Raw genomic sequence first — 18,545 nt, 5'->3', positions numbered from 1 at the left:
GACAGTAAAGGGTCAAATCATATGGAGACAACACCAATGTATAAATCAGGATATGTGGAAAGGAAGATTAGGGGAGATTGTGGTTTTGTGCAACTATTCCCCTAACGCGTTTTGGCAAGTCTTCTCCGTTGACTGATAGAAAAAGAAGGCTTTTTAATAAATGGTACAAACAAGCACTGGCACAGGAATGGCTGATGTGCACAATGAGATCATGGTCATCTCATCAACTATATTTAAACTCTGTTAAACACCCACATAGTTAGCGCCAATAAGATTGGACCTCATCATGGGAGAGAAGCTAAATTTTACAAAAAGTTTTGCATTTTTCCATCTTTTTCCCTAGAGAAATGTAATTCTACTTTCAGTGAGGGACCTGATCCCATTATACACCGTTCTGAAATACGTCTTAAATTAAAACAATATAGACATCCTCACTGACAAACAGTCAGCCTCCTAAATCCTGCAGAGAGGAAAGGAGCTCAGGGCTGTGGAGTTGGAGTCTAAATCGGAGCCCATTTTGGTGGAGTCGGAGTCATGGAAATTGAGGAGTCGGAGGTTTGGCTTACAGACTCCACAGCTCTGGGGGCTATAGTGCATTTACACCAAAAAATAATAGACAAAAAAGATTCATAGGTACGCTTGTTCCCGATTATTTGCTGGTGTTAGCATTCAAGTAATCACATGACAAACGAGTGAAACTGTTGTAGGATTCGATCATTTATGACGGCAAAAAAAAAATTAAAAAATTGTTCTGGACAGCACATCACCACATGTAAGCATGAAAAATGCCGATAATGATAGGACATCAGAATTATTAATTAATCTAGTAGCGATCAACCTGTCCTGTAAACTGTGTAATGATGGGACAAAATAGACCCAGAAGATCACGCCCTTTAATCTCCTTCAGATGAATTTGATCTTTCGCTGGTGGCTGCCTCACCGCAACATCTAGCTACCGCACTTCGCCATCTTTTACCCCAAAGCAGGTAGTGCAGAGGGGAGAGGCTTCTGCTGCAGCCAGTTGTCTTACAGTCACACACAGGAGAATGAGAGTACAGTGTGGGTCAAAATAAACAAATCATGAGCTTAAAGCACCTCTCCAGCATTATTTTTTTTTTTTTATTTTAGCGCTGGATCGGTGCTATTGATTAAGCTTCTTGCCCCCCGTATCATTTACCAGCTGCTGTTTTCTATTCTCATTGACGCTCCGGCTATTTTCGGCAGGTTGTGACCTGCCGCATTGCTATTGTGTTATCGGAAGTCACTTCTCAATGTTAGCATGTGAGAGCCAGAGCGAGGCCAGGACGAGGCTCTCAGACTTGCACAGAGAGCTTGTGATTATTACCTCTGACTTCTGGTCAATCAGAAGGGACTAGGCTCAAGGAACTTAGATTAATGGCACCACTAAAGGGCTGAAATAATCCCCAAAGTTGGGCTTTAAGGGGGGGGGGGGGGAGGGGAATGGCTAGGAAATTTTAATGATTTTTTCTTAACACTATACACAGAAAATTATTTACTATGATAATATCTAAGCAATTTAGAAACATGACACTTAGAGTATTCCCATCTCCAAGATTTCATCCCAATATGTAGTAGGTGTAATAATATTAACAAAAACCTGCAATTAGAAATGTAGTATAGTTTATCTGATTTGCCATGTTGCTTAACTGGTGTACAGACATTACAGTAGCTAAGGTATCCATGGCTACGACCACCCATATGGTGACAGCTAGTTGCTAATGGTCATAACTAGTGATGAGCGAATATACTCGTTACTCGAGATTTCCCGAGTATTTTTTAGTGCTCGGAGTTTTAGTTTTTCTTGCCGCAGCTGAATGATTTACAGCTATTAGCCAGCATAAGTACATGTAGGGATTCCCTAGCAACCCCCATATGTACTTATGCCGGCTAACAGATGTAAATCATTCAGCTGCGGCAATAAAAACAAACTCTGAGCACTAAAAAAAATACTCAGAGGACACCCAAGCATGCTCAGGAAATCTCGAGTAACGAGTATATTCGCTCATCACTAGTCATAACCATGGATACCTAAGGTCCTGCAATGTCTGAAATTGAGTTGAACATAGCTAATCAAAAGAACTATACCACATTTCTAATTGAAGGCATTTGCTAATCTTATTACACCTACTACTTATTGGGATAGGATCTTGGCGATCGGATACCACCTTTAAAGTATGTCCGATGCTACTTCTAGTAGATCTGTATTTTTACAAACCATCTGACAATTCCTAGATGCCCTTCATGCACCATAAAGATAGATCATCTAAAATATGGTGCACATGAACCAGTGACAAGAGAAAATCTAAACAGTAAGGCCATGTTCACACGTTCAGTATTTGGTCAGTATTTTACATCAGTATTTGTAATCCAAAACCAGGAGTGGGTGAAAAATACAGAAGCGGTGCATATGTTTCTATTATACTTTTCCTCTATTTGTTCCACTCCTGATTTTGGCTTACAAATACGGAGGTAAAATACTGACCAAATACTGAACGTGTGAACGTGGCCTTACAGGGGATATTCGAGACTTTCTTTTTGCATCTAAGGACTATCGGGCAGGTAATTGCAACTCACCGGCCTGAGGAGCACGGCGCCGTTCTTCCCCGGCACAGAGTGGTCACAGACCGCACCTGCCATGAGTTCAGCTGCCTCTGCTGACGCGACTTTGGGGACCATTTTTGATTGACAGGCGGCTCCCCCATTCAGGCAGCGGGGATCCAACTGTCAAATCAGAATGACCTCGGAAGTCCCACCCAGTCAACATAGCGGACTGGAAAAGAAACCTGCCTGTTAGTGTTTGGTTACATTTTTTGTTTTTTTTTGGAATATCCCGGACATTACACTTAAGAATAGAATTTTATTGACCAATTAATAAAATAATAAAGCATGTATGGCAAATAGTCAATAGATGGCACCACATAGCAACACATGGAGAGTAAACAGTTATAATTTATTAAACACCATATTCTTATAGGGGTAAACTACTACCCATCATACTCTGCATCCTTGGCAGTTTCTTGTTAAATCTTTGTACTTAACCGAGATTCTATTCTCTTATATTAGATGTTATAATTTTTCCACCTACGGTGATTAATAATTATAACTGTGATTAATCTCTATTTGTTACTATGTGCTGCCATCTATTGCCTATCTGTCATGCATGTTTTATTATTTTTTTAAGTATTCAATAAAATTCTATTTTTAACTGTTTCCATGTTCTCTTGTCACTGGTTCATGTGTACCAAATTCTTCTATTGTCTTTTTAGGCTTCATGAATGGTCACTTAGGTTCTCCAGTGCTGCTCCGCTCCACATCAGGTGATCAGCGCCGGCGACATTACCTGCCAGGACCAATTGTTGCATCATCAGATGTCTGCCGGATGGCATGAATGAGTGACATAATATGCACCGGTCCTGTTTATTGGGACATTTATTGTGGAAAGGAGCAGCACAGGAGAACCACCAGATGCACAGAAGCAGGATGGAGTTGGCACATGAGCAGACGGAGACCCTGTTTATTCTAAAAGAACGGCCCACCAGTTAAAAGGGGCATTTCATTCTGTTACAGAATTAATGGAAATCATCATTAGAGGAAAAAAAAAAAGCCAATCTTGTCACTCAAATCTGCCCATCACTCAAGGACTGCTACTCCAAAAGTTACTGCCAGATCAGAAAGGAAGAGAAACCAACCACTGGTCAACTGACCCTGCAGCCAAACCGCCTCCACAGAAGTAGTCCGTTGGATGGGGGGAAATTTAAGTGGCAAGTTTGGCCCCCTACGTCAACTAGGCAAAAAAGCTCCTTTAATTCAGATTATCCTGGATGCAGAATAACAATCCTGTTGCAATAAACTGCAATTTGTCAGCTGCTTTCCAGAACAAGCATGATCAAAAATAGACTAACCTGCAAACCTACCTTGGAAGAATATTAAAAAAAAAAAAAAAAAAAGTTTTGTAAACTTTTAAAAACAATATAAACTGTTAACCGAGCAGTAGAGAGGCCACAGAGCAGTAGGCGACAGTGCAGATGGTCGTAACAACCATTTTATTGCCTTCAAAGCCATTTAGAATTTCCAAGAAACTTTTAAAACAACACACATAAAAAGTTCACGTGCATTAACCACGCGGGTGCAGAGCTCCGCTCCAAGGAGCTACATATGATTGGGTTTAGAAGCCTTGTGGTCAGAGTTAAGTACTGTGCGAATCCTGCCTCGGGTCTATAGTAGCAATTAGCTAGCGGCAAGCAGGACTGTTAGATCTCATCGTGCTGGGACCAGGCGGACAGTTTATTCCTAACATGGTTCTCTTTACCTTCTTTTTCAGCGACTGCTCAATTTCTTGCAGCTGGGTGCGCGAGCTGCGCTCTATGACAGTCACTTTGCTGTACTCCTGTTTTTTGTTAAGCCTGTTCTTCCAGTCTTCCTCCCCGCTCTTCTTCAACAGAGCCAGCCTAAGAAGGAATAATATGCCACATTGTTTGGGAGACATTCTTAGCAAGTCATGCTGTCCTCAGAGACCCGAAACAACATTTCATTAAGGGTTTTCGGACAATAACTAACAGTAAAGGATATGCTACTCTGCAAAAGCAATTGTCTAGACATCCACAAACCCACTGGCATTTGGTTTTATGCAACACATCAGAATTTAGGCAAAAGCCTATTGTAGTGCCATAACTCATACTTCAAGACTGGCCCTGCTTGTGCTATGGGCAGCAGCGTACGAGTGCCACCAAAGTACTTACGTATGGGAGGGCATTGCGGAGCCAAACAATGATCAGTACTGATGATGGAGGCTGCAGAAATCCCATCTCCCAGCACTCCTGATATAGGACACATTTACACAGTCTGTACAAGTGCTGTACTTCTAGTTTACCATTTGTGATTATTTCATTCAATCACTAAAGCTATAAACAGATATACAATATTTATTTTTTATTTTTGGGGTATTCTTGTTTAATGAAAATGCCACCCATTTATTGGATAGGTGGAGATATGTGTTAGATCTGTGTCGGGATCAGGATCTGTGCCCAGAATGGGGGTCCGTGGTTATCCCCTACCACAGATAACACGCTTGACCATCTTTGTCAGTGTCATGGTTGGTGCTTGACTAACTCCTTCAACCTCCTGTCAAACTGTGATCTTGCAGCTGGAGGGGAAAGAAAGGCAACCCCACTTCTGGAGATCAGTGGGGGTACTATTGGTGATAGGTGAGAATGGTTAAGGCCCCGTCTCACTTAGCGACGCTAAAGCGATGCCGACAACGATACGACCTGTCAGGGATCGTTGCTGCGTCGCTATGTGGTCGCTGGTGAGATGTCAAACAGTGAAATCTTACTAACGATCGCAGCTGCGATCTCACTGTTTGACATCTCACCAGCGACCTGTAGCGACCTGTACAACGATCTCACATGGGAGCTATTATGACGATTCAGTGTCTGAGTCGTCAACGAGGTCGTTGGTAAGGTGTCAAACACAGCGATGTGTGCTACCCAGCGGGACCTCAACGATCAAAAAAAGGTCCAGGCCATTCCGACACGACCAGCGATCTCACAGCAGGGGCCTGGTCGCTGCTACGTGTCACACAAAGCGAGATCGCTACTGAGGTCGCTGTTGCGTCACGAAACTTGTGACTCAGCAGCGATCTCGCTAGCGATCTCGCTTAGTGAGACAGGGGCTTTAGACCAGTGTGGGTCTCACCTGTAGTACCCCCCATTGATCTCCAGAACAGGAGAAGACAACCTGTTGCCCCTTTCACCCAGTAGGAAGACGTCAGCCGGGAGGAATTAACGAGGGGTGCACACGTCAGCCGGGAGGAATTAACGAGGGGTGCATGCGTCTCGCTGCTCAAAGTCAACACCACTGATGGAGATGGCTGAGTACAGCAGCTAGTAGGACACAGGACCCCCCATTCTGGCCACTGATGTACACAAAGATCTTAAGATTTGCTTAAACTGGAATCCCCAATTAATAAATTATCCCATGAGACATAACGATAGTCAACAATTAGACACAACCGAAGAAAACACAGAACGTTTTACACCATGTTCCACTTTGCCGGACACCTGAGATGGAGGGTGATATACAGTCATCTGCCGAGTCCAGAGACTACTTACATTTTAACAGATTAGCGCTCGGACCCTGAAAAGTTCTATAAAAAGAGACAGAGACTCATTGTGTCCCCAGGGGCTGTCAAGGAAGATAAGAACGTTGCGTCACAAGACATAGTAACAGTGCCTGGAAGCCTCGCTCTTATAGAGTGCACGATCCAAGGGACTAAGTGTAATCAGAAACATATGATTCAGACTAGAATATGAGTCGCAGTCCCCCGGCTCGGTCAGGAAAGTGCCCCGACAGCAGAATACAAGGCACTGTAGTGTATCCGCCCTTATCCCCTCATTCTGATAATCAATAATCAGTTACATTTCCTCCGCGATCTATAATTGCCTTCATTGTCTCTAGGATTTTTTTTCCTAATTCAGCATTTATAACATTTATTAACGAACCGGACAGGATCTATCATATCATATATGTAATAATTATATATTTTACACACTCCCTGAAATACCCAGAGCATTAAGTATAGGAGCTATTCTCCACATTATCAAGGGCTCCAATTTATTGTCATGCACTAAACACTGCTAATATTTTTTTTTTTTGCATTTGATAGAACAATTACCTGTCTCGGATGGACATGCCTTTGCCGGAGAGGTCAAGATCTTCCTCTGAATTGGTGTCGGTGTCTGGGGAAATCTCAGTCGTCCTCTCCGGGATCTTGCTCTCTTCTAGCTCTGATGCCTGTGGTCTGACGAATCCCGCAGGCGAAGTGTGAGAAACTGCTTGTGATGCTGCGGCGGTGCCAAGAGGTTCAGAGGCCGGCTCCTCAATCTCTGCTTATTGTGAAGAAAAGCCCAGCATTAGTGAGCAGTCACATGGCTCGCAGACTCCTACTTGTATACCTCTCCCCCCTCCTATTCCAGCCTCGCTCCACCGCTGTAATCTGCCCAGCTGAGCTCATCCCCTTGGTTACACATGTGTTTCCTAACAAAAAAAATTATATCAATTGTAGACCTGAAATGCAAATGTATCACCGCTGCGTCCACCCCGCCGTCACATCGGAAGACGTAATGCCATCCATCGTCTTGTTTGCACGTCTCCGAGGTCCTGTGCACTCGCCTCTCCCCGGCGTATGCATTTCACCAGCACAAATACACAATGCTGAGGGCTGTGAGCACTTCATAGGAAGGAGAAGGCTTCTGAATGAGAAGCAAGTGAGTCACCGGAGGTGGCACCGTCCATAACCTTTACCCCAGGGCACCAGGGCAGGACGGCCACATTGTTACAGAGCACAGGATGTCGTTAGCCAGCGTGTACAGAGAACGAAGCGTGCAGAGACAAGTCACAATGGTGTCTGGCAGACAGGCGAGGGGGGGTCTCGCCCGCCGGCACACAGGCAAAGGGGGGTCTCGCCCGTCGGTGCAGACAGGTGAGGGGGGTCTCGCCCGCCGGCACACACAGGCAAAGGGGGGTCTCGCCCGTCGGTGCAGACAGGTGAGGGGGGTCTCGCCCGTCGGTGCAGACAGGCGAGGGGGGTCTCGCCTGCCGGCGCAGACAATAGTGGACATGAAAAGAAACTTTGTAATTAGTGATGAGCGAGCATAATCGTTGCTTGGGTTTTCCCGAGCATGCTCGGGTGGTGTCCGAGTATTTATGACTGCTCGGAGATTTAGTTTTCATCGGCAGCAGCTGGATGATTTGCAGCTACTGGCCAGCCTGAGTACATGTGGGGATACCCTAGCAACCAGGCAACCCCCACATGTAATCAGGCTGTATAGCAGCCGTAAATCGTTGTTGCGGCAAGGAAAACAATCTCCGAGCAGTTACAAATACTCAGAGACCACCCGAGCGTGCTCGGGAAAACCCAAGCAACGAGTATACTCGCTCATCACTATTTGTAATACATCTCCCTGAGAATCTGCCTCCAGAGCATATTTAAAATAAAAGGCGGCATTATCAGTGTGAGACATGTAACTAGCTGAGCTCTGCTGCATTGTAACCATATAGCACCCCTGTCTGCCACAAGCACTGAGAATAACCTGCACATGTGTCCGGTATAATCTCACACAGCTCTGCAGTGAGAGCAGGAGAGCGGCCATCACATATCACACTGGTAACGGCAGGTTATTTACAATAATCTCTGGAGGCAGATCCTCATGCAGATCTATGTTCAGCCCATAGCCTGGAACAGGTCAATTACATATAAGAAAAGAGGATTTCTCTGGAATAAAGACAGCGGATCGACTATCATACTTAGAATCTGGTCCACAAGGATATAGTGGCAATGTGGGACTGTCCCTATCTTGTCCCTGCCTGTTAGCAGAGGTTGGCACCCTATTGATAAATTTCATATGATTGGCTCCCCCGCTCCTCGACGGCTGATGCCCTACTTTATCCCTTATTAAATTGATATAAACCAAAAATAATAATAAGGTGCTTCAGTGCTTTAAAGTGCTACTAGTTGAAAGTATTCAGAGCTTCCTGCACATATACATGTATATGTAGCACTTTAAAGCACTGAAGCACCTTATTATTATTTTTGGTAGGGATAGGGACAGTCCCACATTGCCACTATATCCTTGTGGACCAGATTTTAAGTATGATAGTCGACACAATGTATGCATGAAAAACACCAAGGTTACTTACCGGTAGCCGGTTTTTCCGGAGCCCATGACAGCACACCTGAGAGAGGGATCCGCCCAGTCAGGACAGGAAACCTACTGAAATAAAAGGGCGGTACCTCTCCCTCGCTTCAGTTGGTTTTCCAGAGCATGAGAGGCCCTTTTGGTTAGTACATGGTAATCCATCACCACATTATAAATATAACAAAATACACCCAGCTAAAAAGTGCGCACCAAAGGGTGAAAAAAGAAGGGAGGGAATATACAGGTGCTGTCATGGGCTCCGGAAAAACCGGCTACCGGTAAGTAACCTTGGTGTTTTCCCGTCTCCCATGACAGCACACCTGAGAGATTTTTGGAGAAAGAACCACCTTAGGGAGGGACCACCGCTTGTAGCACCCTTCTACCAAAGGTAAGGTCAGACGAGGAGGATAGATCTAGCCGGTAGTGTCTAAAGAAGGTAGACGGAGAGGACCAACTGAAGCGAGGGAGAGGTACCGCCCTTTTATTTCAGTAGGTTTCCTGTCCTGACTGGGCGGATCCCTCTCTCAGGTGTGCTGTCATGGGAGACGGGAAAAACATTTATCCCACCCTATAAGGGCCCAATAGGGGTAGTAGGGATAGTCTACGGTGAGCGGGGGCGCCATCTGCGCAGGTAATAGGGTGCCAACCTCCGCTGACCGGTAGGGTGCACATAGTGAAGTGTAGGGCTAGGTACCACCCTGGCCTTTCCTATTGGTTGGGTCTGTTATGGTGATGGTTTGTGTAGTGCACTTATTATGATGTTCTTTTAAATTTAATTAATAAAAGGTAACATTTTAATCATTTAGTACTGGGGTTTTTCGTCTGTGATAAAATAGTCAGTGTTATGTGTAATGCACATAGGATACAAAGTCAATAAAGGATCAGATATAGTGCAGGCTCCGGAAATCCCATCTTACTATAAACCATTATGGATAAGTCTTAATCGTGAATTCTCCAATCTACAGCAAAGATTGACAACTAAAATCCAAAGGCATCTCATTGCGATTGGCACAAGGGGGTGCAGAACAATCAAAGGACGAAGGAGACACATGACTTGTTCTGACCCCGATCTTTAAAATCCAGTGGCCTGAGGTCACAATTACCCTCATTGCCGTGTACATTGTCTATTACTAATTCATGCTTCCACATACGGCTCAGTGACTGCAACGTGACACTTTAGTCACTGGTGAAAACATTGCTGCACCAGTACGTCAAAATCAACATTGTGGAACAGTATTGCATAGATGACAACAGCAGTCTGCCGTCAGAAAATGTTCTAATTATTAGTTGTACAGATTGCATAGGGGTTGTAATAATCCAGCATATCCTACTATACATCTCACTACAAATCTCAGCAAGTTTGCCATTTGATCATATGGGAAAACTGAATGACATCTATTATGATTTTTTTTTTTTTTTAAACACACAGTGGGTACGGAAAGTATTCAGACCCCTTTACATTTTTTTCACTGTTTCATTGCAACCATTTGGTAAATTCAAAAAAGTTCATTTTTTTCTCATTAATGTACACTCTGCACCCCATCTTGACTGAAAAAAAAAAATAGAAATTTTTGCATATTTATTCAAAAAGAAAAACTGATATCACATGGTCATAACTATTCAGACCCTTTGCTCAGACACTCATATTTAAGTCACATGGTGTTTATTTCCTTGTGATCCTTCTTGAGATGGTTCTACTCCCTCACTGGAGTCCAGCTGTGTTTAATTAAACTGATAGGACTTCATTTGGAAAGGAGCACACCTGTCTATATAAGACCTCACAGCTCACAGTGCATGTCAGACCAAATGGGAATCATGAGGTCAAAGGAACTGGCCAAGGAGCTCAGAGATAGAATTGTGCAAGGCACAGATCTTGCCAAGGTTACAACAGAATTTCTGCAGCACTCAAGGTTCTTAAGAGCACAATGGCCTCCATTATCCTTAAATGGAAGAAATTTGGGATCACCAGAAGTCTTCCTAGACCTGGCCGTCCAGTTAAACTGAGAAGAGCCTTGGTGAGAGGCAAAGATCACTGTGGCCGAGCTCCACAGATGCAGTAGGGAAATGGGAGAAAGTTCCACAAAGTCAACTATCACTGCAGCCCTCCACCAGTCAGTCCTTAATGGCAGAGTGGCCAGACGGAAGCCTCTCCTCACTGCAAGACATATGAAATCCCGCATACAGTTTGCTAAAAAAACACATGAAGGACTCCCAGACTATGAGAAGTAAGATTCTCTGGTCTGATGAGACGTGATAATTCTAAGCGGTATGTGTGGAGAAAACAAGGCACTGCTCATCACCTGCCTAATACAATCCCAAGAGTGAAACATGGTGGTGGCAGCATCATGATATGGGGGTGTTTTTCAGCTGCAGGGACAGTATAACAGGTTGCCATTGAAGGAAACATGAATGCGGCCAAGTACAGAGATATCCTGGATGAAAACCTCTTCCAGAGTGCTCTGGGCCTCAGACTTGCCTGAAGGTTCACCTTCCAACAAGACAATGACCCTAAGAACACAGCTAAAATAACAAAGGAGTGGCTTCAGAACAACTCTGACCATTCTTGACTGGCCCAGCCGGCCATAAACCCAACTGAGCATCTCTGGAGAGACCTGAAAATGGCTGTCCACCAATGTTCACCATCCAACCTGACGGAACTGGAGAGAGTCTGCAAGAAAGAATGGCAGAGGATCCCCAAATCCAGGTGTGAAGAACATGTTGCACCATTTCCAAGACAACTCATGGCTGTACTAGCTCAAAAGGTGCTTCTACTCAATACTGAGCAAAGGGTCTGAATACTTATGACCATGAGATATTTCAGTTTTTCTTTCATTTGCAAAATTTCTACATTTCTGGTTTTTTTTTTTTTTCAGTCAAGATGGGGTGCAGAGTGTACATTAATGAGAAAAAAATGAACTTTTTGGAATTTTACCAAATGGCTGCAATGAAACCGAGTGAAAAATTTAAAGGGGTCTGAATACTTTCCGTACCCGCTGTATGGTTAATGGAGGTCAGACTAGCTCTTATAAAGAAAATCACATGGGATGCAAAATGTAGAAAAAAAACCCCAAAAAAACAAAAACCACTGTATTAAACTGGAGGCATACATAGGCACGGCAGATCCACCACCACTTTAAATGACAACGCTTCCCTGGTCCCAGACATGACATGCGGTGGTGTCAGTTCTACAGTCCGCTAGTAGCATGTAGGTGTCAGCACGAGCCCGGGAGGTATTGGGTGAGTATTACTACTTTTGTACCCATAGACTTCTGAGCATGAACGGAACCATAACGAACTTGTGTTTAGGAGATCTGAACAGGTCGTTGTCTTTGTTTTGAGCATGTCAGTTTGTAAAGGCAAATCTACAGCCGTTTCCTCTTCATCCCTGAACCTTACAGCTCGGTACATGACTAATCCTGCATCTTACATGTAACCAAGTTTTATCTGATGTACAAATAATGAATTGTGGGAAGTCGACAAACTAAGGCCACGTTCACACGCTGCGGGTTCCTCTGCGGGTTAATCCCGCAGCGGAATTGAAAATCTGCAGGGCAAACCCGCTGCGGTTATCCCTGCAGATTTATCGCGGTTTGTTCCGCGGTTTCCGCTGCGGGATTACTGCTGTACTATTGATGCTGCATATGCAGCAATATGCAGCATCAATAGTAATGTAAAAAATAATAAAAATTGGCTATACTCACCCTCTGACGTCGCGATCTCCCCGGTGCTGCAAGCGGCTGTGCCGACAAGGACCTTCGTGACGTCACGGTCATGTGACCGCGGCGTCATCACGGTCATGTGACCGCGACGTCACCACAGGTCCTGCTCGGCACAGCAACTGAGACCGGACGCCGCGGGCAGCGCTGAGAGGTGAGTATTTTAATTCTTTTTTTTACACCCAAATATGGTTCCCAGGGCCTGGAGGAGAGTCTCCTCTCCTCCACCCCGGGTACCATCGGCACATTTCCGCTTAACTTCCCGCAACGTGGGCACAGCCCCATGCGGGAAGTTAGCGGTTCAATGCATTTCTATGGGTGCAGAATCGCTGCGATTCTGCACCAAGAAGTGACATGCTCCTTCTTTTTTTCTGCAGAAAATCCGCGCGGATTTTCCACAGAAAAAAAGGATCATCGGCACAGCGGGTTTTGTTTTCCATTAGGTTACATTGTACTGTAACCTACATGGAAAAAGGATGCGGACCCCCAGCTGCAAAACAGCTGCGGGTCCGCAGCAAAACCCGCAGCGTGTGAACATAGCCTAAGGGTACCGTCACACAGTGAAATTTCCATCGCTACGACAGCACGATTCGTGACGTTCTAGCGATATCGTTACGATATCGCAGTGTCTGACACGCAGCAGCGATCAGGGATCCTGCTGAGAATCGTACGTCGTAGCAGATCGTTTGGAACTTTCTTTCGTCGCTTGATCACCCGCTGACATCGCTGGATCGTTGTGTGTGACACCGATCCAGCGATGTGTTCGCTTGTAACCAGGGTAAACATCGGTTTACTAAGCGCAGGGCCGCGCTTAGTAACCCGATGTTTACCCTGGTTACCAGCGTAAAAGTAAAAAAAACAAACAGTACATACTTACATTCCGGTGTCTGTCCTCCGGCGTCTCAGCTTCTCTGCACTGTGAGCGCCTGCCGGCCGGAAAGCGAGCACAGCGGTGACGTCACCGCGTCACCGAGCACAGCGGTGACGTCACCGCTCTGCTTTCCGGCTATGGCGCTTACACAGTGCAGAGAAGCAGAACGCCGGGGACAGACACCGGAATGTGAGTATGTACTGTTTGTTTTTTTTACGTTAACGCTGGTAACCAGGGTAAACATCGGGTTACTAAGCGCGGCCCTGCGCTTAGTAACCCGATGTTTACCCTGGTTACCCTGAGACTTCGGCATCGCTCCAGCGCCGTGATTGCAAAGTGTGACCGCAGTCTACGACGCTGGAGCGATAATCATACGACGCTGCGACGTCACGAATCGTGCCGTCGCAGCGATGGAAATTTCACTGTGTGACGGTACCCTAAAAGCACAAAGGGAAATAAGTGAAATTCACTTGTAAACAAATCCATCAACAATTCTCTGGAAATTGTAATTCTCAAACTTCTTAACTTTAAGGTGTTTCCCAGCGGCTAGAACAATGCAAAGCCTCCAGGACAATGAGCCGCATGGACGTAATAATGCCGGCACGCTCTGCATTAGGATCAAAGTCCAGGATATAAAATGAGAGATTAACGACAGCGGTAACTACAGCGATGATGACAACATGGGGAATTCTGGACAGTGACACACGGCTGAGGACAAAAAGGCTCCTTACAATTTACTCATGTATGTGATCTTAAAGAAGAACAGTCACTTGCCATAAAGAGGTTTAGCTTTATCAGGCAGAAATGTCTCTGTCCTCACGAATCTGTTGAGGTTTTTCTTTTGTTCCTGTGCCTATCATTTCCAGATATATGGCGCTCCCTCTTTAATAAATATAAATCTTGTCTTTTTATCTAAATGGGAGTGGCCCTGAAGAAGACACCTCCAGAAGTCTAGACTCGAATAGAGGCAAGAGGCGATCTCCTGAAGACAAGCGGTCTATATGCCCTAAAAAGGTGTCGTCGTGGGGTGGGACCCACTCCAAATCCCTCATTATAGGGGAAAAAGTGAAAAGAAAAGTGTTGGAGGCAAATTGACAGCCAGGAGGAGATGGCAAACAGGTATATACTATATACAGGAGAAATGATATACAGCTATATATTATATACAGGAGGAGATGACACACAGGTATATACTATATACAGGGGAGATGACACAAGTATATACTATATAGATGGGAGAGGACACAGGTATATACTATATACATGGGAGATGACAGGTATATACTATATACAGGAGGAGAGGACACTGGTACATACTATATACAGAGGAGATGACACGTATATACTATATACAGGAGATGACACAGGTATATACTATATACAGGGGAGATGACACGTATATACTATATACAGGAGCAGATGACACGTATATACTATATACAGGAGGAGATGACAGGTATATACTATATACAGGAGGAGATGACAGGTATATACTATATACAGGAGGAGATGACATACAAGTACATACTATATACAGGAGGAGATGACACGTATATACTATATACAGGAGCAGATGACAGGTATATACTATATACAGGAGATGACTTACAGGTATATACTATATACAGGGGGAGATGACACGTATATACTATATACAGGAGGAGATGACACAGGTATATACTATATAAAAGAGGAGATGACAGGTATATAGAGGAGGAGAGGACATACAGCAGGTATATACTATATATAGGGGAGATGACACGTATATACTATATACAGGAGGAGATGACATATATACTATATACACTATATACAGGGGAGATGACAGGTATATACTATATACAGGAGGAGATGACACACTGGTATATACTATATACAGGGGAGATGACACGTATATACTATATACAGGAGGAGATGACATATATACTATATACAGGGGAGATGACAGGTATATACTATATACAGGAGGAGATGACACTGGTATATACTATATACAGGGGAAATGATATACAGCTATATATTATATACAGGAGGAGATGACAGGTATATACTATATACAGGGGAGATGACACAGGTATATACTATATACATGGGAGATGACACAGGTATATACTATATACAGGAGGAGATGACAGATATACTATATACAGGAGGAGATGACATATACTATATACAGGAAGAGATGACAGGTATATACTATATACAGGGGAGATGACACGTATATACTATATACAGGAGGAGAAGACATACTATATACAGGGGAGATGACAGATATAATATATACAGGAGGAGATGACATACTATATACAGGAGGAGATGACACGTATATACTATATATAGGAGGAGATGACATACTATATACAGGGGAGATAACAGGTATATACTATATACAGGAGGAGATGACACTGGTACATACTATATACAGGGGAGATGACACACGTATATACTATATACAGGAGGAGATGACACACGTATATACTATATACAGGAGGAGATGACACAGGTATATACTATATACAGGGGAGATGACACGTATATACTATATACAGGAGCAGATGACACGTATATACTATATACAGGAGGAGATGACAGGTATATACTATATACAGGAGATGACATACAGGTACATACTATATACAGGAGCAGATGACACGTATATACTATATACAGGAGGAGATGACTTACAGGTATATACTATATACAGGGGGAGATGACACGTATATACTATATACAGGAGCAGATGACACAGGTATATACTATATATAGGAGGAGATGACACAGGTATATACTATATACAGGGGGAGATGACAGGTATATACTATATACAGGAGCAGATGACAGGTATATACTATATACAGGAGGAGATGACTTACAGGTATATACTATATACAGGAGGAGATGACATACAGGTATATACTATATAAAAGGAGATGACATACAGCAGGTATATACTATATATAGGGGAGATGACACGTATATACTATATACAGGAGGAGATGACATATATACTATATACAGGGGAGATGACACGTATATACTATATACAGGGGAGATGACAGGCATATACTATATACAGGAGGAGATGACATACAGGTACATACTATATACAGGAGATGACATACAGGTATATACTATATACAGGAGATGACATACAGGTGTATACTATATATAAGGGAGATGACAAACATGTATATACTGAGGGAAAAATGAGAGGTGTGAGGTGAAAATGAGGGGTGTGAGGTGAAAATGAAAAGGTGTGAGTGCAAAATGAGAGGAGTGAGGGAAAATAGTGGAGCGATCGGAAAATGACAGATGTGATGTCGAAATGACAAGTGTTACGGGGGAAAATAAGGGGAGCGAGTGAGAAAATGAGAGAAGTGAGGCCTCTTCGGCTAGTATAATATATATGTGTGCTTGTGTATATATATATATATATATATATATATATATATATATATATATATATATATATATATATATATATATATATATATATATTTTAAAAGGTATACACCGGGCATATGCACACTGAGCATTTTAACTACTGCATACATAGAGATCATGTAGTGCTTAAAATTGCATAACGCATTTGTTCAAAAGGAAGGGGAGCTCAATAGGTTACCGTAACTTTTCTAGGAGTGACAAATAGAGAATCTCCTCCAATGAGCAACTACTTGTCCTAGGAATGTATTCGGTGACAGAACGGGCAAAACAGTCACGGCAGGTGGCAGAACTTCAACAGTAAAAACAACCACCCCCATCATCATCATCTGGAAGCTTGTTCACGTAATGTAAATTTTCCCATTTATGTAGGCCTCTAAAGTCAGCCATATATATGAGGACGCTGCTGTCGAATTGATGCAGCTTGATTCTAAAATACACACGCTCGACTGGAAGTGACTAACCGTATGGAGCTAAATGTGATATTTCTACCCGCTTACCCACACTAATATAAAAAAAAATATATATATATATATATATATATATATATATATATATATATATATATATATATATATATATATATATATATATATTTTTTTTTTCTATGTAAATATGAGTGGATTATGACAATTCTACTGCATCTCTACAAGGAGAACCCTGCAAGCTCCACGCCGTATCTCAGCTCCCGGCCCGCGGTGGCTGCATGGAAGCTGGAATGGGCTTAATAGTATGTTGAAAATTCCGGAGAACATAAAGTAGAATTTTGGCAGTAGAGCCGTCCCTTACCCAGCGCACTCTTCGCGCTCCACGTGGTCCCTTCTGACTGCAGAGTCCTTTTCTCGTCCTGCATGTCATCCACCTGTACCTGCGGGGCGCTTTCTCCTACTGACAGATGTCTCCGTGCGGAGGGCTGTAACACTGGCGGCAGGCTGAATAATTCTGCCGTGTTCTTACTTGAGATAACATGCCCGAGCATCTTCTGCTCCCTGGCAGGTTCCTCCTCCCTTGTAATATCCAGAGCAGGATGAGCAGCGGCTTCCTTCTGAACAAAACTAGATTTTCTCAAGCCGCTGCTATCTTCTGCCACAGACACTCTGGTCTCCTCAAACATGGGTTTCCTCAATTCCTTGTCTTTGACTTTATCGGCAGCCGGCGCGCTCCACGATTCTGACAGCGGCAGGCTCCTCTCTGTGGTGTTTCCTGTCTCCATTGAAGTGTGAAGCAGAGTGGAAGCGCTGGAGACACTTGATATTCTCTCCTCATAATTAGATGACTTTGTGACATTCTTGTCCCCGGCATAGACGACGGGAGACGAGCGAGACGTTAAAGTCGCCACAGATGTTACCACAGTTTGAGGTAATGGGGCGATCTTTTCACCTCCGTTCTTAAACTGCAGAGACAAACCAAAAACACATGTCAGCTAATGGGTACAGATAGGTGTCCGGGTTTATATAGTTTTGATTAAAGGGGTTGTCCACTATATATATATGTACATACATACATATACACACACATATACACACACACACACACACAGGTTCTCCTCTTGCTCATTACTGCTGCCTTCCTGACAGACTGCATAGCTCCTGTTCTTAGAGTGGCTACTACTGGAGGGTCATGTGACCAGACGTGTTTATTAGCCTCCTCCAATTGAAAAAACGCTTTCTCGCGTACTGTTTTTTCATTGGAGGAGGCCAATTGGCGGGTCTGGTCACATGCCCTAGCAGGTTACAGTGAACGCAGATGATGTCTTCACAGTTATGAGCTGTAGACATCAACTATAGTTAATGATTATTA

General features: G+C 43.7%; 1 protein-coding gene across 2 annotated transcripts in view; it reads right to left on the bottom strand.

The window, feature by feature from the left end:
- The window catches only part of SVIL (supervillin), a 227,816-nt gene that overhangs the window by 65,658 nt on the left and 143,613 nt on the right, over positions 1–18,545 (bottom strand). For both annotated transcript variants that reach the window (XM_077268476.1, XM_077268475.1), the window contains 3 exons: positions 17,535–18,138; positions 6,695–6,905; positions 4,331–4,469 (listed from right to left, as the gene is read on the bottom strand). In XM_077268476.1, coding sequence (XP_077124591.1) covers positions 4,331–4,469; positions 6,695–6,905; positions 17,535–18,138 — 954 coding nt within the window. The remainder of the gene's footprint in view (positions 1–4,330; positions 4,470–6,694; positions 6,906–17,534; positions 18,139–18,545) is intronic.

This window comes from Ranitomeya variabilis, chromosome 6, assembly GCF_051348905.1.
Source record: "Ranitomeya variabilis isolate aRanVar5 chromosome 6, aRanVar5.hap1, whole genome shotgun sequence".
NCBI classification, from domain to species: Eukaryota; Metazoa; Chordata; class Amphibia; order Anura; family Dendrobatidae; genus Ranitomeya; species Ranitomeya variabilis.
The sequence above is the reverse complement of the archived record's forward strand: the minus strand, read 5'-3'. Positions and strand labels throughout refer to the sequence as shown.